This window comes from Schistosoma haematobium, chromosome 3 (genome assembly GCF_000699445.3).
Source record: "Schistosoma haematobium chromosome 3, whole genome shotgun sequence".
NCBI lineage: Eukaryota > Metazoa > Platyhelminthes > Trematoda > Strigeidida > Schistosomatidae > Schistosoma > Schistosoma haematobium.
In genome coordinates, this window is record NC_067198.1 from 44,684,320 (window position 1) to 44,705,020 (window position 20,701).

General features: G+C 33.2%; 1 protein-coding gene across 1 annotated transcript in view; it reads right to left on the reverse strand.

Moving 5' to 3' along the window:
* MS3_00005862 (uncharacterized protein) overlaps positions 1-20,701 on the reverse strand; it is a 95,015-nt gene that overhangs the window by 64,421 nt on the left and 9,893 nt on the right. The window contains exons 3-4 of the mRNA XM_035729497.2: positions 5,780-6,118; positions 4,221-4,425 (exon numbers count right to left, since the gene is read on the reverse strand). Of these exons, the coding sequence (XP_035586598.2) occupies positions 4,221-4,425; positions 5,780-6,118 (544 nt within the window). The remainder of the gene's footprint in view (positions 1-4,220; positions 4,426-5,779; positions 6,119-20,701) is intronic.

Below are 20,701 nucleotides of genomic sequence, written 5' to 3' on the forward strand. Positions count from 1 at the left end.
TTAAGAATTATCTCAGTCATTTTTCAAGGTAAATTGCTGTCAATCAGAGTGCACAACTAGTCTCAATACCAAGGTTTACTTGAATTAGAGAAATGTATCGATGGACTCGTACTCACTGATGAATTAAATGAACATATACTAAAATTTAAGCTTATAACAACAGTACTATTGATTACTGTTGAACAAAACAATTAAAAGTCTAGGATATTTATTTTTATAAAAATCATAAATAGATATCATATCATTTGGTTTTTGGCGTTAGCTTTCATCAAGAATCGAGATTCTCTGTAGGATGGCTGAATATATTTGCTCGAAAGAGGTTTGATTCTATTTGTGGTGTTCAGAAGGTATGTTAAATATAGAAAAATATAGCTATCTATAGTTTCATTCCTATGAAATAAACGATTGTACAAATAATATTCTCAGTAAAAAATTGTTCAAGATTTGCTTGACTTTGCTTTAACAATCCTATTTCTAGGTTGATGATTCCCTACAAAGAAAAAAACTCAGTCAGGGTTTCTATCGACAGTTTTCAACTATTCAGCTTAATGATATTTATTGTTAGTTAATCCTATAAATCAATTTCAAAAACATGCATCATTTTTATTCCCTACTTCTTTGTTCTGTTAAGGTATTTTCAAATATTCACTTCTTTATATATCATACTTTCCAAAGGGGGTTTGTACTGTAGAATTGGAAATGAACATTTAAAATGTGTTTATTGAACGGGCTAAAGTTAATAAGTATTGCTAATATGGAAATGGAATCAATCTTCACTGAGCTTTATAAAATATGTTTAGTTGGGTAGGTCAAGTAGATTACTTTCTGTCACTGAATGACATCAGCTAGAAAATTAGAAAGTTCCTAAGTGCTATAAACCGTTGTTTCAGCCTAAATTAAAACTCCTCGAGGTGAATTATGTTGGATATGAGGACTGTTCATCTCAGCTGCGTAAAAATAGTGCGCTCAATACATGACTTAAAGGCTGAAGTTTCCCATTCAGGAACTTAACAACCTCCCAGTCCTTCCTGATTTGTAGTGGTGATGTAAACTGAGAAACATAAGGTCGGTTTGGCTGAATTACTTTTTTAGATTTCTAATAAAGACAGTCTGAAAAAAAATATATGGTTGACCACTAACTATGTCGTTATTTAAAAATAAAGGTAATTGTTTTAGATTGTTACACGTAACCAACAGGGCTATCTAGATAAAGGTTTCGTGTTAGTTTTGACTCACCAACAAAGTGTATTTTCCTGACTACTCACATTCGAACCAGTGTCATCTGTTGTCACGGTCCTTGATCTAAACACTGAACTAGTTAATCATAAAACATACTATAAGTCAAACAACACTATCTGCAAAATGCTTTCAAATGTATTATATCTATTTCAATGGTTGAGATCATGAACCGATTGAAACTAGACCACCATGGAAAGCTCGGAAGCACTGGATGGCCTTTCCATCCTATTAAGGGACTCCTCAGCAGTGTGCATCCACAATCCCACCTTGCGATATTCAAATCCCAGGACCTATGACTCAACCATTGAAACTACTATAATAATATCCACAGAAACCCTTCTGATATGTATTATATCAGTTCGAATTTCAACCGAATATCGAGTCACTTTATGTTAAGGTTTCATTTTGAACTAAATTGAAACCTATACTGATAATTACCATGTGCTCACTTTTGACTAGCTTCGTGAGGGAATTCTCGGGGTTCTAATGAGAAGCCATGTCCAGTGAAGCTAATCCGTGTCGAGTAGAGACAGGTATCTACCTCAGTACAATGAAAGATGGTCGCGCAATTTCGTGGATTGATGTTGGACACTAACATCATTGGATGACAACCAGCTCAGTGGTCTACAGGTTAAGCGTTCGTGCACGAGACCGAAGGCCCTGTGTTCGAACCCCGCGATCGGAATCGTGGATGCGCATTGTTAAGGAGTCCCACAATAGGGCGGAACGGCTGTCCAAATCTTCCAAGATTTCCATCGTGGTCTAACATCAATCGGTTCATGATCTCAATCAAAAAGTAAATTGAAAGAATTCGATCAACTGTAAGGAATATGAAACCGAAGACAGTTTCTTTCCTTTATTTTTTTAAACCAAATCACTAATTCATGTTTACATTTAGACACATTCAATTTATAGTTACAATTGAAGAAAATCGTTTGTTCATTTGTTTATTATTCATTTAAAGGTCAAGGTTATCCTACCGAAAATAAACACATATCTCGAAGCCTTTCATCCTACATACTTAAATACAAATAAAATAGCACAAAAACGAATACGAATACATTGTGCATAGTATTAAACATGAACAATGTTATTTAGTTATTCGGAAGAACAAAAAAAAATACGATATGCTGTCATGTATGCACACAAGTAATGTGGGTTTATATTAATCAGATTTACCTGTACCATTTATTGTTATTCCCTTTCTATAAATTATTTGACTGTTCATGTAGAGGAAACACAAAATACAACCTTTTTATTCATACTGCTTAGAATGAATTAAAGTAACCGAAATTAAGGTCAGGTGAGATATGTATGTATATTGAACAGAACAGGTACACATTAATATAAAAGGAATGGATATTTTGTGTAAATGAATATCAATATGTATGTTATTATCTTCATTCATCAAATTGTATTTTAGTGAACATCAAAAAAGATATTGGTATACTTCAATTATTTATAATATAAATTGGTACATGTACTTGTATAGAATTAAATATAAGTGAAGTAACAAGTTATAAGTGACTTAACATGTATACACAATGAACACTAATAATAAAAAGACAACTGTTAGTATATAAATATACACTAGAGGGGGGTGGTGGAGGTGGTGGTGACGGTATTTTTTGTATCTATGACTGTATTCATTTTATGTATGAATTGATAAATAGAAAATAAATAGAAATAGATACCATTATATTCAAATGAATAAAGTACATACAAAAAAAGTAACAAAAAAAATGGAACCAAAGAGTATATGAGAAGGAAAGAGAAGAAAAGAAAAGGAAAATAGATATATGACTACAACAGAATAGAAAGTGAATGAGACTTTAATATATATTTCTTTCATACAAGAATAGTATGTTAAATATTTAAGGATGATGAGATTAAACCTTAATCAAATGATGAAGTGATTAACTGCTAATATGAATCATATCGGAAGACTCAAATATCCCTAGTTTATATTTACCATACTATGGTAATTTATACCTAAAGATAGAAAATTGATTGGATTGTCAAAAATTCATCCAACTTGTCTTATTGTAAATAATGAGTATTGTATTATTATTTCGTACAATTTACTTGATGATTTTAAATTGATATTAAAATTATGACTGATTTGGTTTTTATTGAGATTATAAACCAATCAGTGTTAGGTCACCAGCAGTGAGCATCCATAATCCCGCACGCGGAACTCGAGGTAAGGACCCATACTAGGATGAAACGACTGTTCAGCGCTTTCAAATTTTCAACGGTGGTCTACCATTGATCGGTTTATGATCTTAATTAAAACTCAACAATATCCATAACATTATACTGATGATTTGTTTTTATCATCCTAACTTCCTCGATTGGTATGTTGATATAAATTGTAATGCCGTGAAATTAGTGAATAACATTCAGATTCAACCTTAAACGTTTCATTCAACGTGGTCTATATATAATCAGAATGAAAGGGGTAAATGTTGACTTTAATTATTTAGTCATAATACTTGTGGAACTACTATAAACTGGAGGAAACATTTAAAAACTAGATTTTCCTTAGTTTGTAGCTCATTAGTAGTCAGCGCTCATTACGTCGTAAACTATAGAGTTTAAGAGATTTAATACTAAGACATATACCAATGGTTTATTATGGTGACTATGTATAGTCAGTTGGCTGAAGTATGAAATGTAGATCATAGAACACCAATTGATTACTGACCGAGGAAGATGAAATTCAAGGGCTTGTTTACCGTTCAGTTTGTTCGTACACGTAAATGATATGTTTCAAACTAGAACAAAGAGACTGTTCTATGATTCTCCCATTTCAATTATTTGGTGTGCTGTATTCATCCTTGATTAGGGCTAACATTAAAATGAACAATTCTCATACTTTGTCTACTGTAACAAAAATTGGATGACAATTAAATTGTGTTACAGTGATGAACAAAGTCGTCTCAAACAAAAATGTCATGTTTTAAGAAAAGATATCTTACTTTTAACACCATTGTTATGTGTTTGAATTCAGACGGTTCAATATTCAATCTTGTCACAACTGGACTTGCACTAATCGAATGATCTGGGGAATTTCGTCGACTTAAACTAACTAAACTCCAAAATATTCTTGGTGCAACACGTCCAGGTGAATTAGACTGAGGTTTGTTAACACGAAATTGTAATTTGTACGCTTCAGTTGCTGAACTAAAATGTAAGAGAAATTAAAACAGAGATTAGTAAAAATCTACAGTAGTATATAGAGAATTGGTGAAAAAAATGCAAAATATGCTACAAATGTATTCATTCGTAATATGCAATATAATCATAGTGAAATGAACAACCGGTGAGGCTATAATTTCTGGACGACCTTTGAGCGACGCTAGACTGACCTTGAGAGTGTCCACTTAATAACCAGGACCAAATGAGGGTTATGAACCTGTATAACGAATTATAATTATAATTTACAATTGATGATTAAGCTTAAAAGTTAAGTTTCAGGTTTTCATCACGAACTGATATCAGCTATAATGCTGAAACTCTATTTAGCCAAATGAATAAGTGAATTTCCCGCTAAAATCCGAGACCCATTATCTTATGCCTGATTGGTTCATTCATAAATTATAGTCCCGCCGAACAACTTACTCGTTAAATAAGTTAGAGGTTATTCGAATTAAATAGCTCATTTGTACCTGACCTACCAACAATTTCTATTGAGTTTTCGATTGAGATCATGAATCGATTGATGTTAGACCACCTTTGGAAACCTGTAAGCACTGGACGGCTGTTTCGTCCCATTGTGGGACTCCTCACCAACGCGCATCCACGATCCTGCTCGCAGGATTCGAGACGTTTACAGATACGTTGAGTTAGTTAATATTAAATTCTGTAATTATACTACTTTGATTATAATTGAATAAAGTCATAATCATGTTAATGGGTATGAATTTTTGTAAGTATCTACTTGTTCCATAGCATAATTACTCTATTTCATGTCATAAATGAATGAAAAAAGTTTTATTCAGTTTTTCCTAATTTTCTCATATGTATTAAATGAATTTGAACTAAAATACTTATCTATAAAATACTACTTTTGATTAGATTCTTCCTCATATTATTATCTTTTTATAACCATTCTTGACTAAATTCTATCGATCATCATCATCAACAGTGAGTCGAAATGTAACAGGTCAAACTAGAAACTTTCACCTTGAAATTTGAAGGTAGAGTCTGATGAAAGTGTAGAATCTTTAGTAGATATTGTTGAAGACTTTCGGATGAACATAAAATAACTAGTTAGGACAACTGGTTTTCCAGTTATTCTACAGAGGACATTAATTTGTGAGTAAAATTATTATCTGGTTTAATTAATCTCATCAAACTACCGAAATAAACAGAAAATAATTGAAATTAGATGTAAGAAGATCAAACAAATGATTCTTTCTTTCAAAGCACTGATTGTTCCTTAATGATTTGATGTAATAATGTAAGAAAACTAGTTACATCAAATATTACACTGACTTTTATCATAAAAGTGCTTATTGTAGAAATATAAATCTACCTGTATTTTGAAGATGGATTAGATGTAACTAAATCTTCTCTGAAACGAGCAACAATTTCAGTTACATTACGTTTTGAACTGATTACACTTCTATGGAACACATCCCACATATTATGTGATCTTATGTCATTTCTTTCAGAAGATCTACTAGTTGATCCTGTTTGAGTATCAAAGAATTCTTCAACTTCTACGGAAGAACTTGTATCACCATTAGTTGTTGATGATAAAGATACTGGCGAGGATAATGATGGTGACGATGAAGGAGATATTATTGAATTTACACCAGCTGGCCAGATTACACGAACAAATTCAACATAAGTATTGGATGGTATTTCACATCTACAATAAAGTCGATTTCAAAATATCAATAATGTTATTGTTGAATAAAACAAATTAAATAAGGTGTATATTTGAAAAATTGAAAATTCCTATTATTATTTATATCAAACAGAATATAGTTGAAGATTAGTGGTGAGGATGGGTGGATAGTTGTATGTTTCAATTTAATATATGATTCCTGACCCCATCAAAAATTGAGCTCATAATTTTCTTGGCTCTTAGTAGGCGCACTAACTATGAATCACTGAACTATAATCTAATAGTCTACATTTTGTACTTCAGTTAATTAACAACATATTTGGACTAACATCCAAGGATGTTGGTGATTACTGAATCACTCCAAACATTAATGAAATATAAATGTGAGGACCTTTTACTAAAATCTCCAGAATTTTGTTTTAATATTAATCATTTATAACTAAACAATTATATTAATTGATTAGACGGTTTTATAAGGTTAATTTAATTTATAGGTGAGATTACTTAATAGTGGACACACATTGAGGGAAGCTCCCTACTGTGTCACAAGGCAAGTCATCACTTCGAATCCTCAAGGTCAAAGGAAAAGAAGAAGACCAATGAACACATTACGCTGAGAAATGGAGACAGACATGAGAAGAATGAACAACAGTTGGATAGAACTAGAAATGAAGTCCGAGGACAGAGTGAGTTCGAGAATGCTAGTCGGTGGCCTATGCTGCACTGGGAGTAACAGGCGTAAGTAAGCAATTACTTCATAGAATGAATTTCCTTTGCATACAATCTAATGTAATTAATTTAGAAGTATAAGATAAAGTGAAAAAAGAGACAAAAATATGCGTCGAAGTGAAAATAAGAGGATCTATGGAAAACTGAATACATTGGATTGCAAAATGTTTTCATGTACACAGATGTGGCTCTAAGTTAACTACAGTAATGCTTTAGCAGGGTGAAGAATATATATGAGCTTGTGATGGATTAGATTTAATCATATAAATAATACTGAATGATAAATTCGATACTGTGGGGTTTGAAGTCGAATACATAGAGCAAAATATAAGTTTCTGTTTTGTACTTTACTGATTAACTACGGAAAATGATCTCCAAAGTGTTGATAAACGAGATTAGTCTCCATTGCCATTCAGTTGCTAATTGTATATATCGTCTAATCGAACCAATAAAAATTTAAGTATATAATTATACTTCAACAAGATTCTTTGAATTTACTAACTACGTAGTGTAATGATGATATTTTTGACTAGAATATTTGGTGATAGGGGTTTGAATCTTACGTAGAATATCCGTTTTCTGAAGACCACATATATTTCATCGCTAAAAAGTCCCAAATGGAGTAAACCTTAGGATTAATGGCTCTATCCCTATCCCTCCCCCTCAATAATCTAGCATGTAGTTATGGGAGTTTTACGGTTTTCTTATATATAATCTATTTACTTCTTAAAATATCACTTACCGAAACGGTAAGCTTTATTTGTGATTACATTGATATGGATAGATCTAATATGGATTTATCAACATTCTTATCGAATGACCGAATTATCAGTTGTACTTGAAATGTTTAGTTGATTTTTAACAGTATGATTTATAAACAACGAGCTGATGTTATTTTAGTATTATCTTTAGATCTCTTACTAACTAAATGTTAATTCACTGAAGATATCAACTAAGTACCATTCATTCATTCATTCACTCAGTTCACTTACGTAAAAGTAGAAATTACTGGACTATTAGAATACCTACCTATAAATTTCATTTCATATAATCTTAACTTACTAGACAATACAAAATGTATGGTTTATTCGAACAATTTAAGGATGTTAAACACTTATCAGGAACATAATATAAAGTAAAAGATGAAGTTGCTTAAAGCTAAATTGTATAGATGATAATAGTAAAGATATATGTTTCATTCGAGATTATTAAATTATTGGAATGAAAAATACTATATAAACATCTTTATTTACATGACATTTAACTAAACTTTCTAATGTGGTGGACAATACCATGAATGGGGACAATCGAATGTATTAGAACACGAAATTACAGAGCGTCTCACTAAAATCTGAAAAGCATATAGTGTAAATAGTTAATTTGTAAAGCATTAACCCATCGTCTCAAACTTCACTGTTCCGTTTGCAAATATAAGTCCATTGTCTCAGATTTCATTGTTCATACATTTTCATACCAATTGCGTTCCGATTCCGTTCTTTCTTTATCGATCTTCTGCTGAAACACATTCTATGCCTGACCACTGTTATATACTACTTATATGGATATAAGTAACCCACACCATACTAACTTTTTTTATAGAAAGTAACTAATTATGAAACATGTTTACTTGATATCTAAACCTAATTACACATCCTAAATGATATTTACTAATAAGAATCTGTATTAATAAACAGTTAGTAGTATACTTAATTGTTGAGTACTTCAATTTCATTATCAATTGTTTCAAGATACGAAAATTAAAAAAGCCCTCAAATGCCCTGGTACGGCTGAGAGTGGGGAAAGTCAGTTCTACCTCTCGAAATGCTTTCATATGGCCACGTGCATACAACCACTGGCAGGTAACACCTACTCACTGCCTTCTCGCACCAGTGGTGTTGATTACGACTGACTCATGAATACATTATTGTAAATAATGATTCTTTTATAAACAATTATTATTCATTTTCTTTTCACAATATTAACCATCATACAAATGTTAAATTGGATGTTTTAATGAAATTATATTTTCGAATTGAGAATTGAAAGCAAATGACTACTGTAATGATCAAAATAAAAGATGATTATAAACATTTATTTACTAGTAATGTTTTGTATTGAAAAAATGTTTATATGACCTGATTCGGTAATACATGGTGAACCTGAGTACATTACGAAACATATAAGGAGAAGTGTATGATTAGTATATGAGGATAATCCTGTGTATCCCTGAACATTAGATCGCCCCTAAATGCTCTGCTACTATCGAGGTTGAGGATAATCTGCACTCCCTCTGCACTCGAAATGCTCTCACATGGACAGGCGTATACAGTCACTGTTAAGGGACTCCTACTCACTGCCTTCTCTCAACAGGGGTGTTGTTTACGAACTTGAGAGTACGGAAAGCGAATATCCGGAGCATTAAACGGGTTGGTGGATATGGAGGATCCACCTAGGGAAGTTGGAAAACCCTCATTCCGAACCATTAGTGCACATGGGTTCCAGGATCCTGAGAAAACAAATGATGTATGAACCAATTATTGGTCACCGGTTATCATGGGACTGCATCTCCTGACGTTGTCCCGTTTCCTTGTGTATCAGATGTGTAGATCGAAGGTTCCGGGTGTGACACTCTAAGAAAACCACCTGCCTTCGATTTGGGCATCCGGGTAGTATCCCAGTCCTCACACAAACTGAATGATTTATGTGGCGCATATCTATTTTGTGCCTCCTTGTACCAATTTTTATGTATTTAAATAGATAAATAAGTAATCAGAAAAGAAGTTACTGATGAAGAAAACACATCATTAATATACTACTAATAGCCAACTGACTAGTGTTTTATAGAACGCTACAAACAGGCTAAAATAAAAATGTACTCAATGAATTAATTCAACTTTTTGTCCTATTTCTATAATTCTATTCACGTAAACATATTTTGTTAAAATACAATCTAAATTATACATGTCAGATATAATAATCATTGGTTGATGTTTATAATTCTTTTATGAGATAATTAAAGACAATGATGCAAGAATACATGTTTAACATAATTCATCAAGAAATGCTTATAGTTTTGAAGGAATTGAATTCTGCCGGTCACAAGCCCGGATAAAGGAGGAGGGTTGGGCATAGGGTTAGCGACCCCATCCCGTAGAAAACTAACTCGCCAAAAAAAGAACGATAACCAGGAAAAAAATTATTAAAACCACTTTGAAGGAATTGATTTTTACTAGAGATTGGAATTCTATACTACTTATTATTAGAGTAATTAGATGTACTATTGAGAATTTTGAACATTGTATGTATCTCATATTCTTATTAAACTATCATAGTTGTCCAGTTGTACCAGTTAGTATGAGGTCATTAGAAAATAATAATAATAATAATAATAATAATAATAATAATAATGATTTTAAGACTATATACTACTATTTGATAGTAAGAAAACTTTCAGTGGGCAAAATCAATACAAAAAAACCCAAGGCCAAACTAATAAATTATACAAGTATCTAGGTCATTTTCATAATGATTTTGTTCCAATAAATTCATGGTACAATAAAAAAAAGTTTTTTTTTAAAAAAAAATACTGAACTCCCAGGAGAATACATTAATAAATCCGAATAAGAGAATATTCTATCCATGATGATAGTTAGTAATTATTATCAGAAGAGGTTTTGTGGAGATTTTAGTAGTTGAATTCATGAGTCAATTGAAGATAGACTACCATGGAAAAAGTGGAAGAACTAGACGGCCATTTTGTCGTAGTATGGGACTCTTCGGCAGTGCTCATCCACGACCCCGTCTCGCGAGATTTGAACAAAGGACCTATCAGTCTCGAGATTCAAGAGGTATTTCCTAGAGTTTTGTTGAGAAGTAGTGGCCAGTGGGGTTAAACTGGGTCTGTTGTGGACGGTGGTTCAATTTCGTGGATTGGTTGAAGTTAGACATTAACATCGTTAGATGCTGACCACCTCAGCGGTCTAATGTTTAAGCGTTTGCACGCGAGACCGATAGGTCCTGAGTTCGAATCTCGCTGGATGGGACCATAGATATGCACTGCTGAGCAATCCCACAATAAAACGAAACGGTCGTCCAGTGCTTCCAAGTTTTCCATGGTGGTCTAGCTTCAATTGACTCATGAATTAAACTATAGCAGTTAATAATTAATTTATTATAATAATAAAGATATGAATTTCAATGAGGTAAATATCAATTATGTGTATGTAGATTAACATATGTATATCACTGAAGTGAACGTTTAATTGTATAATTATTTGGTTTACTTGAATACTCCACTTTTACAAAACAGGAAAATACTATAATTAGAATGGAGTGGGGGGAGTGTGGAGATTGTAGTAATTTAATAGTTAAATTTATGAGTTGATTAAAATTAGACCACCATAGAGAATCTGGAAGTCCTGGACGGTCGTTAGTTAATACAAAAATGAAATATGATAAGCTATACAATAATCTAAATATTATAAAGTACAATAAAGTTGTTGAAATAGATTGTGTTTTACTAGATAATTCAAAACAAACAAACAACAGTTCATAACAAAAAGAAGTATTGGTTTAGATTAATTTACATATCTGGTCAAACAACTATTCATTATTATTATCATCTTTTATAGTTTATATCATTTATTTTACTATTGTAATAGGGTTTTTAAAGATCAATTTTACCATATGTTCAAAACAATGAACTGAATGTACTTATTCACTTGGTATTGTTTGGCTTGTATCATCCCATTGAGGTTTAAGACTGCAATTGATCAATCTGTTATTGTCATATGTGCATACTGTGCGTATGCCTCAATATTGCCTTAATTCACAAGTTATTTGTAAGCAATGACGGATAGTGGCTAGCAGTGGAATCCAGGACGCGCATTACGTTCTGTTTGAGACTCGTCAGCTGGATGTACCTGCATCTCAGAGTTGATGTTCACTCTGGGACTCGAACCCAGTACCATTCGCTTCAAACGCCATCGCGTTATACACTCAGCTACTGAACCACAACAGGAGCCGACATAGCTTCAGATCACCACCTAGTTGTAGCCAATTTAAAAGTAAAGTAAAGAAGAACTGGACAACTGGAAAAACAGCACTACAAAGGTTCAATACAGCCTTCCTTCGAGATACTGACAAACTCAATGAATTCAAGATAGCTCTCAACAACAGATTCCAAGCCTTACAAGATCTACTGAAAGAAGAAGAAACTACTATGGAGGACAACTGAAAAGGTATCAAAGAAGCATTGACTTCAACGTGTCAAGAGGTTCTGGGCCTAAAGAAGCATCATCATAAGGAATGGATCTCTATAGAAACACTGGACAAGATCAAAGAAAGGAAGAACAAGAAGAAAGCAATTAACAACAGCCAAACACGAGCAGAGAAAGTCGGAGCACAAGCTGAATACATAGAAGCAAACAAGCAAGTGAAGAAGAGAATTAGAGCCGACAAGAAGAAATACGTGGAGGAACTAGCAACGACGGTGGGAAAAGCTGCAAGGGAAGGAAATATGAAACAGCTTTACGATACAATGAAGAAACTAGCAGGGAAATACAGTAAACCAGAGAGACCGGTCAAAGACAAAGAAGGCAGGCCAATCACTGAAATTCAACAACAGCGGAACAGATGGGTAGAATACTTCGAGGAACTCTTGAATAGGCCGGCCCCAATGAATCCACTGGAAATCTAAGCAGCACACACAGATCTTCCCATAGACGTCAACCCACTAACGAAGGACGAAATCAGAATGGCCATCAGCAAATCAGGAGCGGAAAAGCAGCAGGACCCGACAACATACCAGCTGAAGCACTGAAGTTAGACATCGAAGTAACTACAAACATGCTTTACCTTCTATTCAAAAGGATTTGGGAGGAGGAACAAGTGCCGATGGACTGGAAAGAAGGACACCTCGTCAAGATTCCAAAGAAAGGAGACCTGAGCAAATGTGAAAACTACAGAGGAATCACATTACTGTCAATACCAGGGAAAGTCTTTAACAGAGTTTTGCCGAACTGGATGAAGGATGCAGTAGACGCCCAACTTCGAGATCAACAAGCTGGATTCCGTAAGGATCGGTCGTGCACAGACCAAATTGCAACACTACGGATCATCGTCGAACAATCAGTTGAGTGGAACTCGTCACTATACATCAACTTCATTGATTATGAAAAGGCATTCGACAGTGTAGATAGGAAGACATTATGGAAACTTCTTCGACACTACAAAGTTCCTGAGAAGATTGTCAACATTATCCGGAACTCATACGACGGACTACAGTGCAAGGTCGTGCATGGAGGATAGCTGACAGATGCATTCCAAGTAAGGACCTGAGTCAGACAAGGCTGTCTACTCTCTCCCTTCCTCTTTCTTCTGGTGGTCGACTGGATTATGAAAACCTCCAGATCTGAGAGAAAACACGGAATACAATGGACAGCTCAAAACCAAATAGACGACTTGGACTTCGCAGATGACCTGGCCCTCCTATCGCACACACATGGACAAATGCAGATAAAGACAGCCAGTGTAGCAGCAGTCTCTGCATCAGTAGGCCTCAGCATACACAAAGGGAAAACTAAGGTCCTCAAATTCAAAACGAAGAACAGCAATCCAATCACTCTTGATGGCGAAACTCTCTAAGATGTAGAATCCTTCACATACCTGGGAAGCATAATCGATGAACAAGGAGGTTCAGATGAAGACGTAAAGGTGAGGATTGACAAAACAACGGTCGCATTCCTACAATTGAAGAACATATGGAACTCAAAACAACTTTCAACCAATATCAAAGTGAGAATCTTCAATACGAACGTCAAGGCAGTTCTACTGTATGGAGCTGAAACTTCAGGAACTACTACAACCATCATCAAGAAAGTACAAGTATTTATAAATAGCTGTCTACGCAAGATACTCAACATCCATTGGCCGGATACCATCAGCAACAGCTTTTTGTGGGAGAGAACAAACCAGCTTTCAGCTGAAGAAGAAATTAGGAAAAGAAGATGGAAATGGATAGGACATACATTGCGCAAATCGTCAAGCTGCATCACGAGACAAGCCCTAACTTGGAATCCTGAAGGGAAGCGAAAAAGATGAAGGCCAAAGAACACATTACGTCGGGAAATAAAAGCAGATATGGAAAGGATGAATAACAACTGGAAGGAGTTGGAAAGGATTGCCTAGGACAGGGTTGGATGGCGAATGGTGGTGAGCGGCCTATGCTCCTTCACGAGGAGTAACAGGCGTAAGTAACTAAGTAAGATTACCTTTCGCTATGTATGTGTGACCACACACACATACACACATTTAAATTGGTAAACTCAGTGGGATGTGACACACAGTTCTGATAATCTTCGTCTTCTTATTACATTATCGAAATTAATCAAAAGGGACTAATTGCTTTAAGATTCACTTTAAAGTCAAAATACACTTATTTATTATTACATGAATGCTAATTTCCATAAGTGATAAATAATAAGTTTTATATTTATTATAAATTCTGTCTTGAGGAAAGTGAATTTTTCTTTGATAGTCAAGGAGATATGTGTGTTATTTATAAATTTTTAAATAGGTGATCAAATCAATGGCTTATTTAGATAAATAACTTTATGAATGTTTAAATAAATAAGAAATTTCGTCTAAATTTAGACTCTGAATTGATATGAGACATTATAGAGGAAGAATGAATTTCAAATAAATCCAACATTTCACCTGGCAATTTAGTCCAACCTATTTTTTTTTTATAGGGAAATATAGAATCAAACATGAAAATAATCGAATATAATTAAGGGTACATAGTTCTCCACTTTATTGTATACTGAATTGGTCATTCAATCAACATTAATAATGTTTAAAGTAGGTATTTACATTAGTATGTAAGAGATAAAAAGTATTCAAATAACAGATTGTGTGTATGTGTGCGTATGAGAAGAAATTTCATTCACTATATAGATCTTATCTCTGGTCAGTGAATGTTTAAGAAAACATGTTTATATACAATAGATTGAAATGAAAAGATAAAAAGTTTCCTCTCGTTAACATAAATAGTTAATTTAATATTAATGGATACATTTTGGAAAATAATACATTCAAATGAAATTCCCATATAAATATATATAAGCGAACAATATTGTTTTTCGATTAGATCTTCATTAAGCTTTACCTCTAATATACAGTAATGTATCTATATGCATATACGAAATGAATTGCACCAATCAAATCAATTTATGAGTTAATGATAACCTATTATATATGCGATGATATATTCTATTTCATAATGATGATTGACTTAAAATTGTCTTGATTGGTTTAACATTATTGTATAAATATTCATATATATTAAAGTAAAGCTTGATAATGATCTAATTGAAAACAATTGTTCACTTACATGTGTTGTTGAATGATAACAATCAAAATAGATTACAAATTGATAGTGTGCTTATTCACTTATTATGTTTCTTTATGTAATCTATTCCATTGTTATCATTGACTCATAAACTGATTTGATTGGTGCAATTCATTGCGTATATACATATAAATACATTACTGTATATTAGAGGTAAAGCTTGATGAAGATCTAGTCGAAAAACAATATTGTTCGCTTATATATCTATATCTAAAAGTGGTATAACTACATAATCTGAAAAAGGAATTCATTATTAAAACAAAATAAAACTAAAGAGGAAGAATGTATTTGTAAAATCTCAGCGAAAAAATTTGAAGTAAAGCCAACGTTTCGCTTGGCAATCTGGTCCAAGCTTTTTCAAGGAAATCAAACTAATTTCAATAGTTGAAATCATGAGTCAATTGAAGCTAGACCACCATAGAAAACCTAGAAGCACTGGACGGCCATTTCTTCCTAGTATGGGACTCCTCGACAGTGCGCATTCACGATCCCGCCCGCCCCAGTGAGATTCGATCCTAAGACCTATCAGTCTCACGCGCCAGCGCCTAGCCATTAGACCACTAAACTGGTCAGCATCCAGCGGTGATAATGTCGAACTTCAACCAGTCTACGAAATTGCGTCACCGTACACCATTGTCTACAGTGAGTTACTATCTCACAACAGACCTGGTTGAGATTGATAGGTTCTGGGTTCGAATCTCGCGGGGGGCGGGATCGTGGATGTGCATTGTTGAGGAGTCCCACAATATGACGAAACGACCGTCCAGTGCTTCCAGGTTTTTCATGGTGGTCTAGCTTCAATTGACTCATGATTTCAACTATTGAAATTACTAAAATCTCCACAAAGTCCCTTCTGATAAAAATCAAGCTAAGTTGAGTTGTTTCAGAAATTGAAAAAACAAAGCATCTCATTTGTAACTATTGGTAATAAATTACTGTATACAATATTAAATAGGGTCTTTTATAACTGAATATTTACTTTTATACACATGATTTCCTTTGTCATTTTGAAAAGAGCAAGAATAAAAATTCTAACAGAATAGTATGAAGACGAAGATTATTACATTATCGAAATTTATCAAAGAGATTAATTGCTTTAGAATAGTATGAATTCATTTTGTTTTGTTTGGTTCTCGTCAGCTGCTTACAACCTGTAATATTTAAAAATCATAATAATGTAATGGGTTTAAATTACTTACATGAAAAAGGTTTAGTTGGGAGTTTTGCTGAAGACATATTCGTATAATATTTCAAGGGTGTAAATAAATTGAAGACTGAATATTATAAATATATACCTTATGTAAAAAAATTCTACAACATTGATTATGACAACAGTTCAAATGGCCAGAAACAAGTGAATTGTGTATGTAAAAGAGACTAGTACAACCTCTTCTTTTACCGTGGTGTTAATGTCTTATAATATATATTTTTTCTCTTTCTCCATACTCTTCTTCGTTTACATCCATCTGCTTCACCTTCCATCTTTCCCTTAAATCTTTTACCTCCAACTGGTTTATTTCTGTTTCTACGATTATCCTGATTATATTTAATCTTAATTTCAACATTTTATCTTATCATGCTGAGCCATCCTTTCCCATTGATCATTTCCCTATCTATCTTTTTTTATAAATACTTAAGCTCTTAACAATCAAACGATTATTAAACTTTCCTTGTTTTCTAAAAAAAATTTTTTAATACCTTTGTTTATTTTACCCCACTGTTACCATGTCTAACAGAAGTTTACTATCAGTATTATTTCACTGATTGAAATCATGAGTCAGTTGAAGCTAGACCACCATAGAAAACCTGGGAGTACTGGACGGCCGTTTCGTCCTAGTATGGGACTCCTCAATAGTGCGCACCCCGCGAGTAAATAAGTATATATATTTGCGATTGTACAGCTTTAAAAATGAGTTCGCCACGAAGGAAAGACTTCTTCACTGAACTAATCTTTCTTATTTAATGTCTTAATAGGTGTATCCCGTTTATTATGAAAAAAATTAGTGTCAATATGTAAAAAAACGTTTCTTTTTTTTCTATAAAAAATTTCGTTCATCAAAGCTTTGAACCAATTTTCATTATTCAATATTATTCGATTATGATTATTTGAAGTGTTTTTTTTTATTTTAAGAACTTCCATAGATAATGCCATGACAACGGAAAAAAAGTAGAACATAATTGTTTCAAAAATGTAACCACATATTAAACTATTAGTAACAAAGATGGATAGTGGCTAACAGTGGAATTCAGTTTGACGCGCGTTTCGTCTTATTTGGGACTTGTCAGCTAGATGTACTTGCATCTCAGAGTTGATCTTCACGTCGGGACTCGAACCCGGTACACTTAGCTTCAAATGCCACCAAGTTATCCACTTAGCTACTGAGTCTTGATAGCCACCTGCTTGTGCAAATTTTTAAATATTGTCCTATGTACTTCGATAATTACGAAAGAATTGACACCTCTTTGTTTTACGTTTAAACATGTACATAAATATAAATGAATCTAGTACAGTACTCTAGAATATTATACTTCCGTAAAACAATTTCTTAATTTATGAATGATACAGTAGAACAATTAGAACAAAGATTTTAAAAAAAGATAAAAGACAAGTATCAACTAACTATTACACTGACAATATATGTAATAACTATTTGTATATATAATGTCACATTTGATTATGTTAAAGGACTAAGATAACATGTCTTGAATTTTGGCACGAAATTCATTTATTTATACGGATAAATAGTAGTTTGGCATTTTAGTTCATGATGAAAACCTCAAATCGAATTCCTAACCATCAACTGCAAATTATAATTCTAATTCCTCACACAGGTTTATGTTCGTCATTTAGTTCTAGTTGATAGGTGGACATTGTCAAGATTACTCTAACATCACTCAAAGGTCAATCATAATTTATAGTTTCACTGATTCTGAAGTAAAGGAGAAGAAGAAGAAGAAGAAGAAAACACTTATAACTAAACGTATGTTTAGACTAAACAAACTATAAATAGAAAATGATGCACATAGATTTGGTATCCATACTTAAGACATAGCAAATGGATAAACCATTTTTTTATTTTCTGAAGAACAATACAATGAACCACATTTTATTTTTAAAACAAATAGGACAAAACGGCCGTCCAGTGCTTCTAGGTTTTCCATGTTGGTCTAACTTCAACTGACTCATGATCTTAACCATTGAAATAAAAAAAGTTATAATACATCATTTGTATGATTAAACACTGAAGAATAGTTCGTGTAATTGTGCTTTGTTTGTTAAAAGTATGGGATATATCCATTGATAAACTATTAGAATGAGTTTTGTGGATAGCTTTAGAAATTTCACAGGTTGAAATCATGAGTTGATTGAAGCTAGACCACTATGGAAAACCTGGAGGCACTGGACGGCCGTTTCCTCCTAGTATAGGACTCCTCAACAGTGAGCAATCACGATCTCGCCCGCCCCAGTGAGATTCGATCCTAAGACCTATCAGTTTCATGCGCGAGCGCTTAACCATTAGACGATTGAACTGGTCGGCGTCCAACGGTGTTAATGTCGAACTTCAACCAATCCACGAAATTGCGCCACCGTACACCATTGTCTTCAGTGAGTTGTTATCTCCCACTAAACTATTGTTTAGTGTATGATTTGAATATAAAGAGGATAGAGAGAATTAGAAACTCAAGAATAACAATTCATATTTGGAATATAAAATGTGGAATAGTTTGTTTTTAAGAAGATTATTGAATTGGATTATGGATTAATCCAAAGAACTTCAAATCCAAAAGATGAAAGTAATAGGTCAGAATACAGCGATTATTGTCTATTATTTTAATTGAATAACTGTCTCAATTTCATGTTTATAGATTATGTAAAACAACTCATTTAAAATAATAAAACTATGAAATATACCTTTCTAATCAGAGAGAGGTTTTGTCGAAATTGTAGTAATTTAATAATTGAATTCATGAGTCATTGGAAAACCTGGAAGGACTAGAAGGCCATTTCATTGTAATATAGAACTCCTCAGCAGTGCGCATCCACGATCCCGCCCAGCGAGATTCGAACCCAGGACCTACTAGTCTCGCTCGTGAACGCTTAACTTCTAAGCCACTGAAAACATTCTTCTCAACCACCGTTTTCTTTGCTATTTCAGCAAGCGGAGCAACTTTTGAAGGCTTCTCCTTATACATAACTGACACCTCGGGTTCATGATGAACGACTTCCTTACTCTTCGTAGTTTTAATTATCTTTTTCGGCTTATAGGGTATGCTGTTTTGTTTTTATCTAGTTAGTAATAACAGCTAATGAAAATTGATAGTAAATATTGAAATATCAATTATTATTCTCTAATGTACCTTAATCATGTTACCAATTGAATAAATATTTGTTGTTCAGTAAGCATGAGTAAAACAATCACAATATACTTGATTTTATTGAGTCACCACTAGATAGAATTACTGAAATGATATGAATTAAGGACCAAATGTCTCTTTGGTTAATACCAAACAATCAATTTTATATCAAAAAAACCAGTAAGTAAAACGTTTTGAGGCTATTCAAATAATACCAGTCAAGTTGAAGAAAAAAACCAATCAGATTTTGGAACTTTCTCTAACCTGTCGTTGGATCATTCAACACTATATCAACCAGTCTGTGGTGTCATATAAATTTCTTACATAGACGTTTGGAAACTTTTCATTATCTATTTTAAATCATAGTCGTTAGTAGTGGGAAGAAGAATGTAGGACCTAAGTTTTCTAGTCAGTGTCGATTTTCTTATTAAGATAAATCCAAATCGATCAGATACGACTCAAATAAAATGGAATTTGTTTTTAATCCTATCACTTATTATTATGTGGTTCAGACAAGATGAACGTGGTCAATGTGTGTTTTACTCAAGCTATTTATTTCTCTATTTTGCAATGTATATTGAAGTAAAATTAGAATAAAATAAGCATTTATGACATAAACAGCTTAAAATTCAAGAAAAAATGTCATCACAATTTACCACATAAAAAGAGGATGGGAATTGAAGGGATTTAAGTAATTTTGTCACCGGTAAGGGAAAATGAAACCTTTGGAATTTAACATAAGAAGGACGAGTAAAATTTAGGAATGAAAGGCATACAACAATACTACGATCAATAAATATACAACATCATGATGAGTTTTGTACCCTATCGTCTATTTTCTCCAACCGTAGATCACTATTATCTGTAAAATTTCGGCCAAGAATCCAATACCATGCTGCATGATTTATTTTAACAGTTAATTGTTGTTATATCTAAAGCTTAGATTCTTAATATACCGCGTATAACTTGAGCACTCGAACGCTAGAACACTTCCACGTCGAAAATCAGAAAAGATAAGACAAGTGAAAGGAATGCTATTACAAATAATTTCAATTATGGTATAAAAAAACTGTCGAGTATTTATAGTTTTTAGTAAAAAGGAAATCATC